Source organism: Hyalella azteca, unplaced genomic scaffold, assembly GCF_000764305.2.
Source record: "Hyalella azteca isolate HAZT.00-mixed unplaced genomic scaffold, Hazt_2.0.2 contig6341, whole genome shotgun sequence".
Taxonomy (NCBI): domain Eukaryota; kingdom Metazoa; phylum Arthropoda; class Malacostraca; order Amphipoda; family Hyalellidae; genus Hyalella; species Hyalella azteca.
The window spans coordinates 51777-76344 of NW_025936504.1; the positions used below are offsets into that span (position 1 = coordinate 51777).

The 24568-nt window shown below is 38.2% G+C and overlaps 2 protein-coding genes across 2 annotated transcripts in view; one reads left to right on the forward strand and one right to left on the reverse strand.

The window, feature by feature from the left end:
* Positions 1-7482: 7482 nt before the first annotated feature.
* On the forward strand, positions 7483-15375 carry LOC108668496. Its single transcript, XM_018155726.2, has 10 exons — positions 7483-7829; positions 8349-8441; positions 9342-9440; positions 10129-10327; positions 10821-11042; positions 11267-11373; positions 11833-11931; positions 13724-13858; positions 14069-14170; positions 14524-15375. Exons 1-10 carry the CDS (start codon positions 7620-7622, stop codon positions 14830-14832), a joined length of 1575 nt encoding a protein of 524 aa, XP_018011215.1. The 5' UTR covers positions 7483-7619; the 3' UTR covers positions 14833-15375.
* A 1478-nt stretch (positions 15376-16853) lies between these two features.
* The window catches only part of LOC108668495 (flocculation protein FLO11), a 14238-nt gene continuing 6523 nt past the window's right edge, over positions 16854-24568 (reverse strand). The window contains exons 2-9 of the mRNA XM_018155725.2: positions 23920-24141; positions 23157-23344; positions 21990-22527; positions 21595-21728; positions 20977-21093; positions 19854-20267; positions 18977-19090; positions 16854-18640 (exon numbers count right to left, since the gene is read on the reverse strand). Of these exons, the coding sequence (XP_018011214.1) occupies positions 17237-18640; positions 18977-19090; positions 19854-20267; positions 20977-21093; positions 21595-21728; positions 21990-22527; positions 23157-23344; positions 23920-24141 (3131 nt within the window). The 3' untranslated portion in view covers positions 16854-17236. The remainder of the gene's footprint in view (positions 18641-18976; positions 19091-19853; positions 20268-20976; positions 21094-21594; positions 21729-21989; positions 22528-23156; positions 23345-23919; positions 24142-24568) is intronic.

Genomic DNA, 24568 nt, shown 5'->3' on the forward strand with positions numbered 1-24568 from the left:
CTACTGAGCGGCGACCGTTGAATGTAAAGATTTCCAGGGTGTGTATATCAGTACTGAGCTTCCATGCGAAGTTCCAATCTCCCTACCTAAGAAATGTTTAACCTTCGTGCGACCTATAACTTTTCCTACATGTATATGTGACTTCATTTCGATTCAAGCGCCGGCGACCTTAACGGTTGGACCAGCCGATCCATATTGTCTCCATCTCTGATTTAGGGGTTCTCGCTTATAGCTAGTCATCGTATCTAATTTCGGATTAATTATTTTGTGTTTCATTTGAGTGCATTTGAACGAAACGATGCACGTGCATTTTCATCCTCTGTGCCCTTTTACGATAGAATTTTTGATGGCTAACAATTTGATATTCAGTTCTCCTGCTTTTTCACCATCACGTTGGGTCACCAACTTCAACCTTTTTCACCATCCAACCTATATATGTTGGAAGCTCTCTCACAACAATAGCGCAGCTTGTTAATGCAATATGGCAAATAACAGGAAAAATTATGTTTGAAATAATTATTGCTGTACTAATTAATTAGGATATGAATCATCAAGAAAATAGTTAATGCGATGCGGTTCATCATTTCGGACCATGCTGTTCTTAAGCACAATGCGGTTCACCATTTCGGGCCATGCTGTTCAGAAGCACAATGCGGTTCATCATTTCGATGCATGCTGTTCTTAAGCTCAATGCGGTTCACCATTTCGGGCCATGCTGTTCAGAAGCACAATGCGGTTCATCATTTCGGGCCATGCTGTTCATAAGCACAATGCGGTTCATCATTTTGGGCCATGCTGTTCAAAAGCACAATGCGGTTCATCATTTCGATGCATGCTGTTCTTAAGCACAATGCGGTTCATCATTTTGGGCCATGCTGTTCATAAGCACAATGCGGTTCGCCATTTATGTCTTGCTGCTTATTACTTCCGTTTCCTGCAATGAAACCACACCCTATTAGCTAGTTAATTTACATTTCATTTTTCAAACTATATTTTTCGGCCTTGCATGATGCTAGTTGCAATAAATATGCCTATAGATTTAGTTGTTGGAATATCTTGACCAGTTTGAATAGCTACCCGGATATATAAAAATGATGCGTCATCACCCTGGTCTATACGGCAGGAAGGACAACAAATTGTAGGCGGCTTTAAAACGATAACATCTCAATAAGGTTGATGTATCACTCAAGGTTGCATAAGGGTACTTGAGAGGTAGATATGTGTATATATAGGTGTGAGGCGTCCCTATCAAAGCGACAATTTGGCCATAAAAACACATTTACAGATTTCGATGCCACGGACCGTTCGACAAGAGCTTTAAAATTAATCGTAAAATTGTCACAAATGATTCGAACGTCCCAAATAATTTTATTTCAGATCCAGAAATTGTAGAGCCTCATAAATAAAAAAATGAAGGCATTTTTAATTTATCGCGGTACTTCCCCGTTTCTGGACACACTGCTTGATGCACACAGACCAACTTTCTAAAAGATTTCGAAATTAAATTCACAGGAATTGAAAGTCGGTCATCAAATGTTGACTGCCGGACACCAAAGTGAAAGTATATTCCGAAACACTTGACATCTAACAAGGTTTCAATAAGACAGCATAGGATGGCTTATGAGTTATGAAAATTGGACTGGATCACGACCTTTGGTCAGCCGGAGATGAGTGTACCTTTCCGATTTGCCCTGACGAGCTAAACATTATGCGCTCGTGCTGCATCGACCTTACGAAGTGAGCGCACTCATCTTGAGTCTGCAAGTCACGTTTGTTTGCCCTGCTTGGGTGCTGCCATACCCGGATCGTGCAAATGTTGACCTTCCATTTATGGCGCATAAAGGACTTCAAATGAAATATTTTCAACTCCGGAAAAGTCCCACGAAAAACAGGAGATTCCAGTGATTTCTCTTCTAGGAATACTCAACATACGAGGGGGAATTTCCCGCCGTTAAATGATTATAAGAGATAAGTCTAATTCTTTTACTGATAAGTTTCGTTTCTCTTCACTTTTGAATAAACTACCCTAGCTGAAACAAACTTGAAATTTTTTGAAGCGCGCAATGATAATACGTGAAACACGAAATCCATCGTTGAATTGTGTCATTTAATCTTTCATAATGCCAAACTAATATGGTAAACACAGTTTCTACGGTTTTTCGATAAATTCAAATGGAAGAGCCTTTGCCGGTCATCTCTTCAGTTCATGTCAATATTTAAAGCCCCAAACTATTGCTGCATGCAACAACTTGGCTACGTGCGACATTTTTATTCCTTATGTTTTCACCAAGGCATCTCTTTAATACTTTTCAAACGGTATAATTGTAAAAGTTATGATCGTACCAATTGTAGTTACAGTTGCACCAAATCCCAATGCAGTCCGACAAGGGTAAAGTGGGATCTTCGCCTCAGAGGTACGCAAATGCGAAACCCTAACAACCGGGTGTAGCTTCGTGTGCCATGCGTGAAAATTTTTGAATCAGCCAAACGTGGGGCGTAAAATTGATGTTTTCCTCTTGAACATTTTTCTTCTTAAAACAGCTCAAATTCATTGCACTTAACCTTTTTCGGACTCTGCAATAAATAACGTGCATCATTGCGACCGGTGTCAATCTGGCGTCTCATTAGATTCATTATAATTATATGTTATGATATGGTCATCTGTAATTGAGACGTAATATTCATTTTACGTGGTAGAAATTGATGATAAAGTCCGACGTTGGACAATTATTGCATATGTAAGACTTCACTTCCATGAACAACTGACTATGTAGAGTAACGACAACTAAATTATCATTATGGCTTTGCTACAACATGCCTGACAGTTTACTCGTACATCACTTAGGTTTGCTTCGAAAGTAATCCGTTCACTTAGGTCGATTGTTTGATTCAATTCATCAAAAAAAAATGTCCTCGAGTGACAACGTAGCGCATAGGCGGAACTTATATCGATAAAAACCTGATACCTATCTAATCATAAATATTTATTAATACGGTGGAGGCATGTGATTCACCTGTCACTCTTTCGTCTCTTGGAGATAGAAACAAACTCATGCCTATCTAGACGAAACACCTTAGAGTTCCTAATTGAATATTACAATTTACGAACTCTAAAATATGAACTGCAAATTATATATATCTGTTCAACCCAGTGATTTGATTTCTGAACATGATATGTGGTATGTATTACTTCTGTAAAATTGTCAATTACTTTGCTTTCTAGTCAAGTTACCTTGCATTTTTTGGTAACATGTTCCACTCCACTAAATTAAGTTAGACAATAAAATCTGTTGCACATATTTAATATTCAATAGTTTTTGAGTGGCAATCTTGAGATTCCATTATTAACGTGCTTAAATACTAGTCTCAATCTGTTCTTAATTATTAGTATTTTCAATGTGTAGGGTTGCGGATCTCCCGTGGGCTGAACTCGAGATTGCTCTCTTGAAGCTTGTCCTGAAGTTTCTCAAACTTGTTTACCACGGGGACCGGCTTCTCACATTGAGGATCAGAGAAGCGCTGCTGCATATAATGTCATGGTTGAATTATATACTAGTTCAACCACGTATTATGTGTCTAGGATTCGCAGATTTCGAGTGTCGAGTCTCATGAGAAGTGCTGCTTCTGACACTATTAACCATGGTTGAATTATTACATTACATGTATTAATTCAAACATTACCTACATTACATGTGTTATTAAATTAATTAATAATACAAGCGCGTAATGTGTATTGAATTTGTCGAGTCGTGATTCGTACTACACCAGTGACGAAAAATTTTAATAATTATTTTTTATCCTGCTGTCCAATTTCTAAAAATGCTCAAAAATTTTTGTTTCATCGATGCTGAAATGTAATATTTTTACTAATTTCATATTTTGAATTCCGGAAGCTTTCGATTCTCCGTTACAACTGATGGATACTGTTACAACTGTTCGCTTCTGATTCCTGATTCTGTGTCGTCACATTGATCTTAAAGAGTAATTGATAATATTTGATACCCTTCACTTAAATTAAGCAGTACGCAAAATTTGATTTGGGTGCAAATGTATTTTTTTAATGTATTTCGAAAAAGCATACTGGCCCAGTGGTTAAAGTTCAGAGTAGGCTACCAGTGCCAAGATTGGCGCGGGACGCGGGTTCGATAATATGATTCTAAATTCCTACTACTCCGACTTCCGAGTAGTTATAGAAATAAAGTAACACTGTGCGCCAGTTTCTGGTCAGAATCGGCAACTTGGCAAGGAGGCCGGGAGGTTGAGCACTGCAGAATTGTTGCAGTAAGACTGATTGAGTTGCGTGTTCGAGACCGCAAAATGTTGTGAATGTTCTGCAATGACGCGATGTTAAGAGTTGGCGACAGGCCAATAACGGCCTACCTACTAAACGCTGAAACCGCTATGAATCCTAATCCAATGAGATTTATGAGACTGCAGGGCAGCCTGTTGCACATCGCAGTGATCGCACAAAACACCATCCATAGGTAGGTAACTCTATTATAGTATTATTACTGCAGAGTGCAGACAGGCTTAGACAGTCATGTCACTCATGTGTTAACTTCCGTTCTGTAATTATTAGACGTAACTTAATCTGCTCCTGCCATGGGTGATGATGGGTCTGCAATGGCCTGCTGCATGGATGAGTATTAAAAGCTCCCATTAAACAGTGACTAGTAGGTAGAACAAGAACTTAGGTAATCTGCAAAGGAAAAATTTTTTTCAAATCTCTTACCGGCTTACCCCAACACTGGCCACCGCCCACCGCCACTGCGGACCGGCGCGCGCCTTGCTTACCCCAGCCATTACCTCTGGCTCTAGTCTAAAGTAAACTCTAAAGGCTATTTTTATTAATAAGTGCATTGCCAAGGCCCAAGATATAGATTTTTAGCCCAAAGCATTGCCAGTCATTTTCAACATTTCAAGATCTGTTGCTGGGTAATTTTTAATAAGAAAATACTGCAAGCAACTTTGATAGTATATCCCATAGCACTCATACCAGCATTAGAATTTATCATACATAAGATTTTGTCTTAAATCTTGAGTTAATGAGGAAATTAAAAATGAACTGATTCTAAAAAATCTCTGGTTTGCCACTATGTCCCATACTCTCTACCGACTCCACGCACCGCAAGACTTATACACATTGCAACTGATTTTTGGACAAGCTTCACTGGCTCACTGCATCCTGATCCATCCGGCATAGCAGAAACCTTACTCTACAGTCTCTACTGTGTGTTCTTGTGGTCCTTCAGATTTTGTATTTTCAAAGTTATTTCTAAAAGGCAATACCTAATTTCTATTCAAATGTGTTGGCAGGCACTTGGCAAAATCTTCAGAAGGCTTAAAGTTTGCTGCTGATGCATTGCCAAATATCTTTTAATATATACTCATTTTCTGCACCCTGGAACACAATTTCTAGCTACAAAAAAAAGTGTGGAATTCTAGATAGGTACTATATTCTCATGTTAACATAACAAAATGGGTCAAAAAACCTACTTCCTACCAAGCTACACCTTCCTCTGAATGTTCCACCGCAGATGGCACAGTGACAATACGCTAAGCTCAGAAACTGCCACTGTGCCACACTTCAGAAATTGCGCATAGTTCAAAATCCAATATTGTATTGGTGATGCCTCCTTCAGGCCACACTCAGGATGATGTATGTTTTTGGTGAATTTTCCCGTGCATTTTCACTTTTTTTAAGTTATTGCTGTGCACAGTTGGCGCAATGTAATGAAAATTGATTATCTTCGTGCACATGTTCGTGCAATCCCGGCCATCTTTATTTTAGAAGAAATTTTCTCCAAAGTCATATGGCAACACTGAACACCGTCTGTTTACATTTCGTATGTATAACAGCCGCAGTTTACGATTACCGTACTTTCCGTATCCGACAAGGCGGACAACCGGAAGAGTCAGAAGTAACCCGGACATGTCTTTCATTTTATTTTTGTCAGTTCGACTCGCGTAGTCAATATACTCGCGTATATTGTCGACTAAAATAGTAGAACTATTTTAGCTTTCTAAAGTACAGCGCACGGCGCATTTTTTTACCAACGTAGTACGGCGCACCGCGCAGGTCGTTAAAATGACAAAATAAATTCCCGCGCACCTGGCACATCTTCCTGACCATGGCCTTCAGGGCTGGAAAAGTTTTTTTTTTGAAATATTGCAGCTCTAGCATCATATAATTTCAGTAGGTACCTATGAAATCTTGTGGCTCTAATGTCACAAATTTTTGTTTGATTGAAAAAATTGCAGTTTGCACTTTGCAAACATGTCATTGCATAAAAGTTTCCACAACCACAATCCGCAGTATATATACTTCAATGCTCTTGCCTCCTGCTAAAATAACATGCAGAACGTAAAAACAAGTCAACTCAGAACGTTTCCTCCATGAAGATTGCGTAGTTGCGGTCATGTCAGAATGGCCATACTGCATTATCAGATATCACTTGTTCAGTTGCCGCTTAAGTGAAGACAAATGGTATTATGCTAGTGACTGTTTTTTTTTTTGTATGGGATCTTGTAAATAGCATGGGACTTTGTAAATAATAAGTTTGCAGGTCATAAATGGCTTTTCACAGCCAAGATATGGAATTTACAACTTGAAGAAATAGAATCACAGCTGGCAAACACGTGAAGCCACGGCTTAAAGAAATGGAAAATCCAGTTGCCGCTTGCCAAGTAGATGTAGTATTCCATGCCTGCCTCCCTTAATTATTACTTTTACTAGTTGGTTATCCGTATCTGAAAATTTTTTGCAATGAATATGTTCTAAAATGAAAAAAAAATACATTAACAATTTTACCAAAACCAACAAAGTTTTCAAAATCACACGAAATGTTGGGATAAACTGCAAATCTTTCACGGCATATAGGCACATTGTGCTGCCATGTAAACCTTTGACAAGACAGTGTCACACATTTTGTTGTGGTTATGTCTAGTTTGATTTCACAATAAATAGATTTGATCCACATTCAACACTTGAGATAATGAGATTTAAATGATGGAAAGTTGTTTCTGAATTTAAATACCTATTGATATTGGTCCAGATATGAATTTTTTTTACATTTCTGCCCTATTATGTCAATACCGGTATTGTCTTAATAACTTCACTTCAAACTCTAAATGATTCCGTCGCCCATTTCGAGTTTTTTAATCCCATGTCTTTTAGAAAATGGTTGTTGTTGTTGTTATTAATATATTAGGTATTTCCCATTTACCCTGCCCAAACCTTATTAGCCCATTTGATGGTATATGACTTCAGGGCCTCAAAATTTCATTTACAAAAATTTGTTGTAATTTTTTTGCCTTTTTGTAATTATGCCAGGCAGAAGTGAAATTACGATGTATTCTGACACAAAAAGAATGCAATTAAATAGAAGCAATCTTTGCTAGATATCCTCCAGACTGAAAAGATATCCCTTAAAACTTCTAAAATGTAACTCACTAATCTGCAACTTTTTTTTCAACTTACAGAAATTGTCCAAGGTCAAAATAAGTCGAAAAAGTAATTTCTAGCCTTGCAAATAAATTTCTATGTTGATAAATCTCTATATTGATCAAGATAGATTGCATTTTTGATTGCAAGTTCGAGTAGCACTAATTTGTCAGCCATGCCTCCCAACTCTAGCAGTAATGGGAGAGAGTCTCAGTATTGTGTACTGTGGAATAATTACCACAATACTCTTGTTTCTACACTTGTTTTGTTGCGGAAAGAAGGACTTTTAGTAGATTGTACATTGGCTTGCACTGATGGTGGCAGAGTTCAAGCTCACCAACTTGTGTTAGCTGCATGCTCCTCAGTCTGCCGGGATTTTGTCAGGGTAAGTAGAAATAGTTCATTTTCTAACAGTGTTTGATCTCTGTGATATCTCTTAAATTTTACTTGAAGCATCATTGACATAATAAGTCAATTAACCTATAAGCAAATAGTGTTGCTCCTTTTTGTAGACAAAACCATCAATTCTATTATCAGTTTGATATTTTGTGAAATATCAAAATTCATAATGCATTCTTTGTGCCAACTGTAGTTTTTGCATTTATCAGTGTTTACTTTTTAAACTTGGAACTGTATTGATATATTCAACTCTCAATAAGAATGAAATGAATGTCATATGCAAGAAAAACCTCGAAAGTTTAGAATGTTAGAAAATGTGAATAAAAAATTTTTAGAACAAAATATTAAAGCTTAGTATTAATTATTTATGCTCCATAAACTAAAATGCTGGAGAACAATTTCATCACACATATGCATACCTATATTTCTATTAATATTTTTGTATTTCTATTATGGTAATTTCTTATCATGACTTTAATTTTTTACTAACTTTCAACTTTTTCAGGACATTGATAGTAAGCATCCCATTATTCTGCTACCATCTGACATTGGGACTCCTGAGCTGCGTGCAATGGTGGAGTTCATGTATACAGGACAGGTGTGTGGCTGCAAATGAGATGATTTGCTTAGCAGCTTCTAAAATACTAAATTTTCAAGATGGATGCTGAATTTGTAAAAAATCCGCATTCACTGAGCACCTCACTCTAAAGCAATGCTCTCAAAGCCAAGGTTCATGAAAATGGGAATAATAATGGTACTTACTAATCTCATGCATGCACGTATTATAAAAATTTTATTCTGTGCATTCATTAAAAACTGGTTGACAAGTTTTTGGTAAAAGTTGAACCTCATTCACTAACAATTATAGGTATACCATTTACAATCTATTTTATAAAATAATATTAACTGATTTGCCTTTGTTCCTAAAATGCAATTTTTCATTCTATATCAGAATCTGTTATATTTAAACATGTCAATTGATTTTGAAAAACTTGCTTAAATTTTATGATAAAAGGTTAGTTTTTTATTTCTTTTAGTCAATACCCACAAAATTATTGCTGTAAATGCTAACAATTGATATACATTTTCCATTACCAAGATTATATACCCAGTGGTAAGCATGAGAATATTCTTCCATACTTCTTTAGCCCTAATGTAATGGCTGGTATGATACTCTACTGAATGTTATATTTATGACTCAGTTTTTACTGATGATACTGGAGTTTGTGCAAGATCTTAAATTCATTTGGATGTTGCGTAGGACTGCAACAAAAAATTTTGTTGTGCCACAAAGCTCTCATGTCTGTGTTGATATTGTTTATTACAGTATATATATTATATATTGTTTATTATATTTATTATTTATCAACAACATATAATTATTATATATTACCTATATGTTATTTATATTTATTTATATATATTGCACTTGTTATATGAAATTATGTTTATAAATGATATAATATAATTACTACGGTATATTGCACCTCATTGGCAGGTTTGTGTTGAACAAGATCGCCTGAAGGCCTTCATCCATGGGGCACGATACCTGCGCATCAAGGGGCTTGAGGATGGATCTGAAGATACTGATGCTGAGGTCTGGTTAAGGGATAACAAGTGTTCATCATATGAATTTTTTTTTCTTGCTTGAATTTTTGTAGGATCAGTGTGTATTTTTTTATAATTTTCTCCTATACCTACTGTGGAATTTTTTGTCGAATATCAGGGATGCAATTATGATTGTTAAGCCTCAGTTATTTTTTAAAAATTTATTCTTGCTTCTGTTTCACTAGTTAACCATTTATTTGGTAGTACCCTTTTGGCTTAAAGATAATTTCAACCGTTCAATACTTTTTCCTCTTAACCGATTCTAGTATTATTGTATGTATGACTCCATACATTATCCACTAAATATCAATTTTGTGGTTGATGAGTTCTGTATTTATTTTTGGTCATAAACAAGTAATATAGTACTCAATATTTCATTATTACTGCCAATTTGGAGTGAGTGCATTGATTTTTTTATATTTATTGATGCCTTTACGTGAAGCAGATAATTTTTACTTCCTTTGAATTATATTGTGCCCCAAGTTTCTGTTAAATCTTTAGAATAACCTGAATTTTTATAGGACCCTCTACCTGTAGTGTTGAAGAATTCTGGGTAGCAACTACCCAGTATGAGAAGTTATTGGCCTGTGCATATTCTAGGCCTTTATTTTCCTTTTCTGCCTTTTCTGTTTTTTTCTTTTACATATAAATAACATATTTTAATAATTTTATTTCAGGATTTGGACTCTTCAGGTGAAGGCACCAAGATTTCATCTGCCAAAGAAGAATCTCGACCGCTGCGCACAGGAGGCAGATTAAAAGATGATGTTGCTGAGGAGCAGAATTTTGCTGAAGCAGATGACGACTCCAAAGACAATTGGCAGGTGGTGGAGAGGAAACCTGTCATCCTGCCACAGGGAGCACCTGCTTCACCAGGTAAACATATAGAACACATTAAAACAAATTAGAAAATACCTAGTAGAGCATATTATAACAAACTACGTCGCATTATAACTCAACAGAAACTATTAGAATGCATTAGTTTAGTAGATCAGAGACGAATACCACACGTATTCATCACTGATGAATACATGTGGTATTCATCGGCGAAGGCATTATTGCAGTTAGTCTTCTTTTCATTATTTTTACATGCTGTTTGTAGTTTTGCGTTGAATCCAAGTATATAATTTTGAGTTACCCTTTCTTTGCTTAACACAGTTTTTTTTAAGCAAAACCGGCGGTTCTTTTTCATGAGTTTGAATTTCTTCATTTCTTATGAGAGTAATTTTTTGTGTTTTCCGATCCCTGATAGCCACATTTCCTCTCTTTATATATATTTTTACCTATGGTTAGTGAGTGAAACTAATACTTCTGAGCCCAACTTCAGTTTTTTTCTGTTCACATTAACTTACTTTCATTTCCACTGAAGGGAGCCGCAAACGTCGTCGTCTGACGTCGTCGCGTCGCCGGCCGATGCACCTGAGCAGCAGCATCGTCTGCTACGAGCAGAACGGTCCCTCGAGCAAACCTGGCAATGGGATACACAACCACCGATACTCAGCCTCTGGTCTTGGTCTCAAACTCCACCATCAAATGGATGAGAGCAGCTGCGAACCAATTAATAAAATCCGACGTATGAGCACCCAACAAGGTCAGTTACAAAATGAGGGACAAATCCTAAACCTACTAACCACAGTATGATATGCTACTTGATTATGAGCTTGAGTTTGCCAATCACTCTTCTCTTAACGTCTACTAGGTTACTTGAACGACATATGAAATGACGTTTATTTTTGCACGCCGTTTCGTTAGCTTTATTACTGTTGATATTTAGAATACGGAGATCACAATATTAACTTGAATATGTCAACGCAGGTCACTGTCATGACGATCTGGAGATCTGCACCTGCTCATCCCGCAAGACGTGGAGTGTGGCCGACACAGAGGCGCTACTCAAAGCTTGGGGCGAGACCTTAACAAAAGTGAACTTATCCACTGAGCAACAATATTCGTAAAAATGAATTTAATTAAAATATATTAGTGACGAATGGATTCAAAGTCCTGGTAGTGTTGAGGCTAGTAAATTTATCGCTTATTTCAGTGTGTCAATTACGTTCTGGGGGTATTAGTGGATGATCTTCTATAGTTATTAGGTTTATAGTAAACTATTTTTCAATTCTTTTCTATGTATAGCTGGCACAGGCTACTCTCTGTACCTATTATGACGCCTCGCATTTACGACTTTTCCGGCTAATTTAGTTAATCCTTTATTGGCCAATGAACTCTGCGTGTCTACATACAAAGTTGATCGATTGCTTGTATTAGGCGCTACATATTTGACAACGACGAATCTCTACTGTTGGTAGGAGGCTTCGTTGTTTCGGTGTTGTGGATTAATTTCATTTCAGCAATCACCTTAATTCTATACTCGTGATGTGCAGGTTCCGCCTTCGTACTTCATTAGGTCGATGTCGCTGTGCAAGCGTGTGGCCCGTACACTGCAGTCGCGCGGTGTTGAAAAGAACTGGCGTCAGTGTCAGGTACATGTACATCTTACGTTTAAATATAATATATAAATAATAAATTACATATACTAGAAATTTAAAAGCGAAGAAAATACCACAGAAATTTTGCATATCTCTATTGAAAACGTTTCGGAGACCAGCTCCATCGTCAGTTCGATAAATCTAGAATACAGATAAAGGTAGAAAATTAGTTTGGAGTTAATAAAAAAAACACAAAAACCTAAATTTACAGACAAAGGGCAGAATAATATAAAGTAAGTACCTATCCATTCACAATTTCTAATGGATAAGAACTATAGGCAGCATTTAAACTAGGCTTCTCTTTAAAAATATACAATGATTCCAAAATATGCAGATCGGAAGCACCAGAACTATAAGCTAAACCTTAAAGTCTGTGTCGGACACTGGAACGTTGCACTGTTCGGCGTGAGTGCGCACAGCCGAATGAGGAGGGCGCGATAGTAACTGCCCAGTCCTATAACTCCTCCCTCTATGCTTGCTATAGTTCTTTCAACTTGGAACCCCGTATCAAATTCTTGCTGGCCTTTGGCCTTGATTTTTGTCTGCCAATTTTTAAGTTGGACTTTTATAAAAAAAATTTTAGCATTTGAAAGACTAGCTCTCAGCATAAAGAATGTTCCTACTCCTAACCGCCCAGCTGAGTTTCTTGGGAACTGCAGAGCTTAGCCTAGCGTCATTTTTACGGCTTTAAGTCATATAAAATTTTTTCTTCTGTATTTCAGCCCAGTGACACGCTTTTATTGAAAAACTTGACCAAAAATAAAGACTTGATCATTTGTAAACCTGACAAGGGCAGGGGCGTGGTTTTGGTTTATCGTAGTCGATATAACAGTAGCCTTACTGCACTCATCACTGATCCTTCTAAATTTGTCGAAATAACCGATCCAATCTCTAAAACTGTTTTGAAAATCGAAGATAAAATCAATAGCTTTCTGCGAAAACTCAAGGACTCGTCTGCCTTCTCATCTGATACATACTCTAAACTTTACGCCTCCGGTTCATGCCCTGGGATTTTATATGGCTTGCCTAAAATTCATAAGTCTGATTTTGCCACAAAGTTTCAATTCCGACCAATTTTTGCCGCATATAATGCCCCTAGTTTTAAACTGGCTAAATTTTTAGTTCCTGTCTTAAACTGTCTTACAACTAACAAGTATACAGTAGACAATTCTTATACTTTTGTTGACCGCTTGAAAGATTTTACTGATGTTCAGGGCTTAGCAATGGCCTCTTTTGACGTAGAAAATTTATTTACAAATGTACCGCTTTTTGAAACTATAGGGATCTGTCTAATTACTCTGTTTAAGGATATTCAAGATACTGTTATTGGTTTGAACCGCAATTATTTTTAATCCCTGCTAGAATTATCAGTTCTAAATTCGATTTTCATATTTGCTGGTAAATTTTACAAACAGATTGATGGTTTGGGCATGGGTCTTCCCCTCGGCCCAACCTTTGCGAATATTTTTATGTGTTTTCACGAGGCTTCATGGCTGACCAATTGTCCTCCTGATTTTAAGCCACTTTTTTTATAACAGATACGTCGATGACACCTTTCTTATTTTCAAGCATCCTTCTCATGTAAAACTTTTCTTAGATTACCTAAATTTGCAACATAATTCTATTAAATTTCCCATGGAACTTGAATCGAACAATAGGTTGTCCTTTCTAGACTGCAATATTACTAAATCTAATGGCCGTTTTAAAACATCTGTTTACAGAAAACGAACTTTCACCGGCCTAAGCACCAGCTTTTTTAGTTTTTGTTCTTTTATTATCACGTCAGGTGAAGATGAAGAACCTGAGACGTGAAGTTCGTCTCTTCAAGGAGTCTCGCTGTCGTCTCAGTTCCCGGAAGCCTTCTGAGGTCGCCAACGCCTGTGAAAAACTCCTGCCGGCGATCGAGCACATCTTCAATAAGGTGAATTATTTGCTCGCAAGCAAATTATTATTGCGGTAATAAATTGTATCATACAGTGGTGTGTTCTACACGGTGATTTCATGCATAAGTGGAATTAGCGAGGTTTCACAAAGTTCTGTATTTTAATAGTTTGTCACGTATTTATTGCTTCTTTTAATCCAATTTAATACAAATTTGCTTAGAAAAATGTTTTTTTTTTCGTTTTGTTAGGAGGAAGAAATCCGCCAGGAATGGTACCAGCTGAAGTCTGAGGACAGGGTTCGTGTGGATGGTGAAAGGTCCCCTCTGCAGCAACGGGATATTCTGGCTGAGGTTCTTTTCATGTTATATTATTTTAATGTCGTACGTTATTCAATTCCTAGTAATTTAGTTTATAAATGAAGAGCTAACATTTGATTTGATTAATGGTGTTGCTGTTTACGACTTGATTTTGGTGTGGATTTCACGTTGCGTCCCAACGTTTAGTATAAGTTATTAATATTTTACTATAGGATGTCAGCATTGAGTTCAGTATCTTGTTTCGAGTTTTTCGAGTTTTTGAAACAATAATCAGCGTTAGAGTATTTAGAGCATCTTAGTATCTGTTAAGTTAGAGTATCTTAGTATTTGAGAAACTTAACTACATATTTTTTTCCCCAGGCTTTCATTCAGATTTATTATTGCAGGTGGCAGTTTTGGCAGAGTCCGACTTGGGTGACGACGACACGGACGGTGCTGGTCTCGAGACCGAGGGCGAGGGCGGCCTGTTAACTGAAGGCGAAGGCGATGGACTTCTGACCGAGGGAGAAGAAGGACGCGAGCCTGGATGCATTCTACAGGAGGATCACCACGCAGGCGTTGTGCAAGGTGTTGAGGTCACCACCGCTAACGCGTTTGTGGGTGATGATACAGGTCCACACCACAGCGTCTCGCATCAGCCTGATGGCACCATACATCACATCGTCGAGGACGTGTCTGTCACCACTCGACGATAAGAGATTTGTTCTGAAGTGATATTTTTTCGTCTGTCCAACGGTAATATATGATCTCGGAAGTTTGGTCCGAGGTTAAAATTACTCGTTTTGCATTTATATTGTAGCGATTCTTGAGCATTCGATAATATTTTAGGATTTATCATGTGGTTCTGAGCACTTTTTATCAGTAGATCCTTCTGTGAAACTTCCAACGATTCATTGAAGGATCAAAAATTCTGTATTGCGCTTCAACCATCAATATCAATAACGGCAACAGAACTGAACCTTCGAATCAAGATCATTCAACGAAAGAAGATTAAATTCCCATCATATTTGTTACAACTTGATTCATTCATAGCAATTTACTCAAAGCTTCATACTTAATTTGGGATCCACTTGTTCTTTTAGTATTTGTTTCGGACGTAACAGTCCCAGGCCATGATGAATGGCCGCCTCTCACTTTAAACAATTCCCTACATTTAACAATTGGTCCGTCGATATCATGAACACAATGTACTAATTTAAAAATTTTCTTAACACGTTGACTACGTATTGGTACATATGCGTACCACGAAATGTATTTCTCCAGGAGGTAGTGGTACATAATTCAGGTTGCCTAAAATCGGCCAAATCCGAGAACAAAAAAGGCCAAAAAAGGCCGATAATTCAATGTATACTAGTTTAATTGTAGGTTCCGCTATAAAAATTCCATTTATTTTCTTTTAGCAGTATTTAAAATTTAATTAATAAGTACCCCTGTCATAAATTTTAGCCGGCCAACGCAATTGAGAAAAACTAAATCACGGAATTTGTCCGGAAAAAATGACCGTCTGGCAACCCTGCTTAAAAAAAAGTACAAAAAATGAAATAATAGTACAAGATGAAGCAATTGTAGTCAACGTGTTAAGTAAATTACGAAATCGCAATTACTCGTTTGCAGCATAATGAGAATTATATTATAATTCTCTCTTTGAATGTTCTCATTTATTCAACAAGACTATTATTCAAATTCAAGTAAATTAATTTCCTCTTAGATCTGCCGGGTATTAACCCTTTATCTATAGATACATTATCTGTAGTCAGTTTATGAGGATCTGAGGGCTCTGTAAAATAGTTACCATATGTGAGGGAAAGAATTACTGCAGTTGACGTCGCGACTTCTTGAATTGATGGAAAACTGTAAATTTCTTGTTATCCTTCTTTTTGGTATCAATTGTCAACAATTAAAACATCTGTGACCGGAAGTGAACCTGTAAAAATTCTTGTAAGTACGTGTACCGTGTGTAGAACTCTTACAACTTTTAAGTGCTAATGCCAACTGACAACACATCTGTTTCAGGCAGTGTCTTCCCTGTAGGCCAATACTGATCAGAATTTTGATTACTTGAAGTAAGTTGAATTCGGCGCTATTTTCCCGATACCTTACAATTCTATCTTTCAATGCTTTTAATTAAAATAAATTGTTCAGTCCTTCGCATTATCTAATTATTCAGTATTTAATTAAAGAGCTATGTACACTTGCCTTGCAGGCAGTGTATCACATTGGCCCCGAGCACACTCAAAAAGAAACTATGGTTAATTGTTTGTATCCTACAATTGAGATACGATGTTGATTGTCGAGTCTTTATTTTAGACTCTGCATATAGAATTACAAAATAAAACATGGATGTAATGCAGTCACGTAAATAATATTGCAATAATGTAACTTGTGCTACGCCTACGCACAAAATTCTAGGTTACGTACCAACCTAACATTCAGGATATCGTTGTGCCTATATGAACTTAGATGAAATGGTACACGAGAAGCACCAATTGTTTCATGAATTGAGCGGATAATTTGGCCTGTTAGCAGTGAAGAGCGGCAACAAACGCAATACATGACGGAAGTTTATGACATTAGGTTTGCTTTTTAGAGAATTGCGAAGGAAGATCCAAAGACAAAAACTTTAAAAACCCCCTTCTTATAATGCTGTCCTTTTAATTCATTTTGAACTCAATACTAGAATCTGGCAAACCTTTTATGATGGATCATAAGAATTGAGAAGAACATAAATACAGGTATATTTCTAGAAAATGCATTCAAATAGTATATTAGTCTCCTCGCTTTGTGATTCGTAGTATTTTCTGAAGCAAAATTAACGAGTAAAATACGTATAACGGTAGCATAAAAATGTAATCAAAATGATAAAAGTGACAGAACATCAGTTATTATGCATCAATTGCAACTAAATGCTGAGCAGATGATAAAAATAGTCCATCTCAAGGACGATAATCTGTACAAATGGAAAGCACATTGAAAATTGTAGCATCACATTTCAAATACAAAGGCGGCACAACTGCAGTGATCGAAAGCAGTACTCTACGGTGAAAATAGTTAAGAATGATTGAATATAAAGAATAAAATGAATTATCTTTTATTTATGTTCTAAGATTCGCGACTAGTTTGTCCTTTAGATGGACTATAGTTGCTAAAATTCAGCGTCGACTGCAAAAAGGCTTTCTTCTTCGCATTGTCAAGACGAATTTCTTTATCATCCAATCTCACCAACAATTCGTCTGAATACTGGTTGATTGTTTTATTAATTGAGAGTTGCGTTGTCTCCAAGGCCTTGTTTTGATTAAATAGCGCTATCCTGTCCTTAATAGATACATTCATTTCTGGTTTCTTTTCTGATGAGTTGAGTGATCTACCGACAGATGTATTAGTGTTTACCGTCTTCATCTTGGTAGCATCAGCACTACACTTGCTTTTCAAGTCTTCATTTTCTCCAGATTTTTTGTTGCCAGTTCCCAATGCACGACAGAGGAACTTGTCGACTGGAACAGACACCGGTGCAGGGCTCTGATACACAGAGGACGAAACTGGCGGCACAGGCTCAAGTGGATCTACATTTTTTACTTCAGATGTTACACCACCGAGGGTCGATAGACTGTTGCCATCGCTGTTATTAGCTTCAACTTTGTTATTTATGTCGGATTTATTCGTTAGTGTAAGATTATTGTTGCCAACCGGTATTGGAATTGACGGCGGGACTTTATATATATCCTCGGATACTGGAACTGTAGCATTTGGAATTTTATACACATTATCTACCTCTGGCGCTACGGAATCAGAGTCACTGGAACTATTTCCAATGCTTGAGCTGCTAGAAGTTTGTTGCTGATTCTCCACTGCCGTGTGTATGCGGACGTCGTCAGGAATGTCATATTCTTCCAACAGTTGCGAATTCGTTGCGACATCTGTACCGCTTGACGCAGGGATCGGAGCTCTGACAGATGACGAATGAGGCAGAGTTGGGATAGGCGGTGGTCCTCTAACCGGCAGCGGTGGCCGGGGATTCAACACAGGCTGCCTATTAGGCAATGAACCCGTAACCGTAATGGATGTTGTAGCAAAGCTTGTGCCATCGGCTTCGCTTTCTTCATAGAAGTCGTCATCGGAAATTTCACAATAAAACCCGCTTTCTTCCATATCTTTCTGTGGCGTAGCCGGCAAAGGACGACTAGGGGAACTGAAGGGAAGGCTTCTACACGCAGGAAATATTTTCGAAAGTTGAGATCCCGGAGACTTCACGGCAGCTTTTTTGTTTGAGGTGGAACAGGCGAGAGCGTTCAAGACAGGATTTTTTGGGCTCAATATTTCGTCATGGAGTGCACTTCTGTTGGCCTCCAGCTTCCCAAGGGAAATGTTGGGAGGTGGCGGGCGTACAGGGGCAGTCTTCCTGGGGGTTTTAGGGGAAGCAACACAAGGCTGAGGCTCAGCGTTCGATATCTTCTCCTCATCGGAAGTACAGCTCGTGACATCCTCGCCTCTCATGTCATTTGGCACCTGGAAGGTTAGAATTGAAAAATATTGGAATGGTACTTCACAGATCTATTTCTTGTAAAATAAAACAATTCGCAATAATTTCAGCGAATAATCATGCCTCAACATCAACTTAATGCATCAAATTGAACCAATATGAACATAAATAATTCTCTTATCACTCCCTATAAGCCTTAAAACAACAAAGTATTTTTCTTAAATTTACAGACCTCGGAATCGTAAGGTTTACCACTCATTTATACTCGTGAAGCAAACAAGAGATACCAAATGCAAGTTATTAAAGCCGACCGATAAGCCATCATGTTTGTATCAACAAGCCTCGAGACAGGCATGACTCACGCAGTAGTAGGCGCTGCTGGTGTCGCAGTTGGGGAAGAGGTGAGGCTCGAGCATCTCAGATAGCGAGGGGCCTGACCTGCAGCGGAGCTCGTCCAGGTTCATTTCTTCATACAACTGAAGGGAGGAAAATTAGATCAGTAGTCACTGCAGTGAGTGACAGGGAGTGCATTTTAGCGTTCGTCCGAGAAGTCACGGACAGACGGGGGGACGGAAATGAAGAGCATAATAGCGCCGTTTTTTCCATAAATGAGAAAATGTGCTAAAAATAACGGAAAATGTTGAGGAATTAACAATACTGAAACGTCTGCAGCTAGAAAATTGAAGAGAAAATTACATGAAAAAATCGAGCTATAAAGAATGTTCCAATGACCGCAATGATAATATTGGTAAAAAAATCAGGAAATTAAGAAATAGAAAATGTAAGAAAGTTCACGGTTAAAACATTGGTAAAATTCCTCATACATCTGCAGTGAGAAAAAAATTTGTAGAATAAAATACCATAAATGAAACGAAGAATATGTGAGAGTCCGCAGCAAGAGAATTATTAAAAATAACAACAAGTTAAACCAAAAAGTTAAAACCAAAAATAAACAAACGGTAGCTTTGAGCGAATTGTATGATAAACTATGTATTAAATTATTTTAGTTTACCCGTAAATTGAACTTCTAATGAGAAATAACTCGAGTAATCTTTTTTCGTCTTGCTCAGATTTCTAATTCTTTCGCAAATTGTACCCAATCAAACACTTTTTAAACAGTTATTTGCACCAAGACCTACAAAGTATTTCACCACTTCAAGTCCACGCATGTCTCACCTAAGTGGATCATTGAGACCCACTGATTTCTTTAAGTTTATACGAGGATTTGACCACAATTACCTCCTCTGAATAAAAGCAGTCTTCGCCGGAACCCTCCTCCGCAGTCAACAGGTCGCTCGATCCGCTCAGGGGATCTTGCTTACTATTTGTTGTCACATTCGGCGAGGGCGAATTGTTTGTTCCTAAGGAGGTACTGCTGCTGCCTCGACTCAGCAAAGGTTTCGGAATAAAATCCGACAGCTTACGCAGTTTTTCTTTCTTCTTTTCAGTATCAGAACCACCTTTATTATTAACTGGAGAGTCATCTTCTGTCCGGCTTGATGAGTTAGAAGGAGGATTCGAAGTGTCAAGATCAGCTGTCGAGACGGCATTCGAGTGTCGGGTGGAAGGCGCAGGAAGAGAGTTGCTGTTCTTTGTGTACTGCCCAACCGCTTGGATCCATGCGTCTCGATCAGCAACAGATCGAGCCATGAACTGAAGGAGAAAACGAGCAAAATCGTTACCAATAGCATTAGGCAATAAATGCTCTCTAAAGAACTAAAGCTAAAGATGAAATAAATAGAAGAAATGCAGCGTTATGATACAGCAACAAAATATGCGGCTACAGCTTGGCATAGAATATTCAATCTACTCTAGACGCTGATAGGTCGAGGTAAAGAGAACACGGGTCATCAAATATTGGCCTTGTATTTTTCAACTAGACGCTCTTCATATCTAAAGGTAAGTGGGAGACAAGTTCAAAGATAAGTGAGATATAATTATTTAGAAATCCTTTCTTTCAAGAATTTTTTGCAAACTGTTAATGCCTATGTAATAGGCTCGGCTTCTTCTTTTTAGCTTGTCAACACTCAACTTATGACACTTTTCATCCACGGCATTGGAATTTTATGCATCTACTTTCAAATAGAAAGAAGCGCGGTGTACGTTACTACGCAACAAATTGAATACTAATCATCATTAACCCATTTTATATACCTCAATCCATACAAGAAAGAAAAAAATAACAGGATAGCAAATAACGCATTTTTTTAACTATAATATATTCCGCACCTCAAATGTTGGGACTTAATTTCGAATACCTATACTTCGGACAGCCGTTTATTTTCCTCCCGCTATCAGTTTCTATCTTTTCTCTTCATTTATTAAACGTTTTATTGAGTCCTGAAATGAGTCCGTGCCTCACCGTGTGCGTCTTGCTGCCTGGTGCGACGAGCTCAAGACACGGCGGGTCCCGCGCCGACTGAGGCGACGTCTCCTCGCCTGTAGCGACGCGCACGTCGTACAGACCAAGCTCAACGCACTGCAATGGGCGTAATAATTAAAGCAGTGAATACATCTCTTGAACAATACCCACGCTCTATAACTTACGGAGTGATCAACTCAATGAACATGTCTATTGAACATTATCCACGTAATATAAGCGCTGTGGTAATTAACTCGATAAACACAAAATTTCATCTCCGTAGTATTTAATTCAGTGAACACATAAACACATAAAACAAAGTCAGGTTACTCAACATGAACTATGCATTGCTAACAATAGTAGCGCGTATAGTAGCCCCGTCGGGTAGTAGTAGTGCTTAAATACAGTGCTTGTGAATTAATACTAGAATTGTCAACGCTAAATCACAATTCGTTAAGAAAAGTGTACCCGAACTATCAAGGTTTCAGAGATCAGTTTGTTGGTTATTAATCAAATTATTATTTTGACTTTTTTTATATTTTTGGCACCATTATTTAGTGGTCAAAAAATTAATAACGAAGACAAAAAGAAAAATTGCTCGTGTACAATTAAGGATACCTTCAACTGTCGATGATCAGTTTCTTTGTTGTAGAGGAAGAGTTTGCCGTTGGCCACGACGCACTGGAACTGTCGCCAGGGACGCAGACGTCGCTTGGTCTTCTTGCGGAGAACTCCGTGCCGAGAACAACACGCTGTAATACAGCAATTTCAGGGAATTATTTCAATGATGACAATCACATTCAATTATAAATACTAACGATTGGTGACGGCTTTCTATTGACAGCATATAATGGAAGCCACTAATGAATGATAGCACTAGACAGTTCGGTACAATGTATGCGTTTTGAAGCAGTTCATTTCAGTAGTTAATTTGAAGTACAAAACAGTGATACATATGTTCATGCTGTAGCCTAGAGATAAAATATAATTTATTGTCAGTGCGTCTAACCTACCCAAGTTAGAGCTGAAGGCGATGGGTTGTAAGCCCTGGGCGTAATTGTTCTCAGCCTCCAGCGTCTCCGCCTCCGCCGAAACGTTGTTCACCAAACTGGCCACCTCTTCGGCCTCGGGTTCTTCATAGAAGTTGCTCTGACATAACCCATTTTCCGGTCGATATTCGTTATTATCTTCCAAGTTCGATGACGAACTCTCAATGCTGCTACGCTCTCCCGCAAGAATGGATTGCTCGACGTTGGACGAGGTTTTTCTGTGATTCCTATTGTTCTCTTTGCTTCCAGTTGTATCCTCGGAATTCGAATCATTTAAAGATGTACGATTAATTTGCTTTGATTTTTTTTCAGTTGAGTGGTCATTATTTGTCTGGGACTGCAGACCAGTTTTGTCTTTCTTTTTGCCATACGAGAGGCTACTTCTGATGGCGCTGAAGAAGAGGTTCGAACTATTGGCTGAGGTCGTCGTTGCCGCAGCGTTTGCGGATGGAGTGAGACTGTCCAAACCTGCGCCGCATGAGTTTGCTGGCATCCGAGCGTGCTGTAAATCAACAAATAAAATCAGTATCTCCTAAGAAGAATTCTAATAACATAAAAAGTGTGTTGTTCGGAACTGTAGGCAGCTAAGTTTGCATACATATTAGAAAATAACTCGTATCAAACTGCAACTTTAAAACGTTATAAAACATGGACCACTTGTCCGTGTTTTTTGAATAATACTTGTGCAAAAATAAATTATACATTAATTATGATGATATCGATCGTTTATACTATATAGAAAGCATAACTGTTGTATACCCATTGATTACGCTGAAAACTTATTCGCGTAAAATTAAGCAGACAATTTTTTCCCATTTATTTATTCATTTATTGAAGCGAAACGAAGAACCAAAAGTGACTGATGCTTGCAGATTCCAAATATACATAGGCCATATTAATAGTGACGAACGGCAGGGAGAGCGAAGTATTTAGCCATCGAAGGGTAAAGCGAGCATTGTTATTCAGCTGTTGGGGGAGTTGGTTGAGCGAAGTATTCAGCTGACAATGAGTAAAGCGAGCACATTATTCAGCTGTTGGGGGCTTGGGAGAGCGAAGTATTCAGCTGATAATGGGTAAGCGAACGTAGTATTCAGCTGGCGGAAGGTAGTGAGAGATATATTCATTACTCACCACGGTATCGAACTCCTCGTAAATGTCTTCGTGCAGAACATCAACTTGGCCGCTGTTGGCCGTTGCCTCGTACGAGCCATAACCGTTGCTGGTATAGCTGGCGCTGGTGTAGTCGTTGCTAGTGAAGCTCGTGCTGGTGTAACTGCCGCCGCTGCTGTGGCTACTCACGCTGCCGCTTCTCTTTAGCACTGAGGACCAATTACAATGTGAGGTTTTCGTGTAAAATGAACCATATAAATGAATTACTTGATAAGTTCTTCAACTGGACGACTGAAATAGTTGTATTAGGCCTAAACCCTAGTCGTACTCTAATTAATGAGTTCAGCCGATTGTTCACTCAGTACCTAGATTATTTTGCTACATGGTTCCAAATTAATGAATTTTACCTAGGATGGGGAGATGCAAAGTTCGTTATTTCTGATCAAGTCCAACTCAAGTAATGTACTCTGTGACAAGATTCCATAAATGGAATCTTGCCATTGATTGATAGAATCTTGCAACAGATTGAAGAAACCTTTGACAAGTGACAACTGTATGGGTAATATTTTATGAATACACATAGTGAATATTTGTAGCTGATCCAATCGAAAGGATTGCAACGGTTTGCCAGTCTCTTACAGCTCTGAATTAAAATAAGGTGATAAAGAATAAGGCGGAAGTAAAACCTTTCCAATTATTATATTATTTCATTATGAAACCCAGAAATGAGTTCGAAAACTGCTCGTGAATATTAAACAGTTTTCCTTGTGTGGTTTTATCTCACCTTTCTTGCCGGAGTCGACCAGAGCGAGGCCCTTAGGCTCAAGACCTTCAACTTTTGCTGCGTCAGCGGCAGCAGCGGCGGGTGCAGTGGTGATGTTTAAGCTCACGAGCGGGTATCGAGTGGCAACATCCAGCAGCTGGTCTAATAATTGTGTTCTCTGGAGCTCAGCTGGCTCTGGCAGGTGGTGACTTGGCAGAACATCTGCCAGGAAATGATGAACATCTGCACAAGAATAACAAATTAGCCTTGCTAGTGAGGCCTATGAAAAATTCAGTTAAATTACTGAACAATAATAAGAACATTTAAACAGTCATGAAAGTGTAAGTGATCGCGAAACTCTGAAGGAAGGAAATTTATATCTGAGTCAGCAAATACACGAAGCTTGCTGAGCGACAACGATAAAACATTTCTATAAAGCACACAAGGGTTAACTCTATGTTTACAGAGCCATAACACACGGGATCGGCCGCACATAATAAGCTTCCAGAGCCATAACACATGGAGCCGGGCAGTTAACACGTACTAAGCTTACAGAGCCATAACACATGGAGCCGGGCAGTTAACACGTACTAAGCTTACAGAGCCATAACACATGGAGCCGGGCAGTTAACACGTACTAAGCTTACAGAGCCATAACACATGGAGCCGG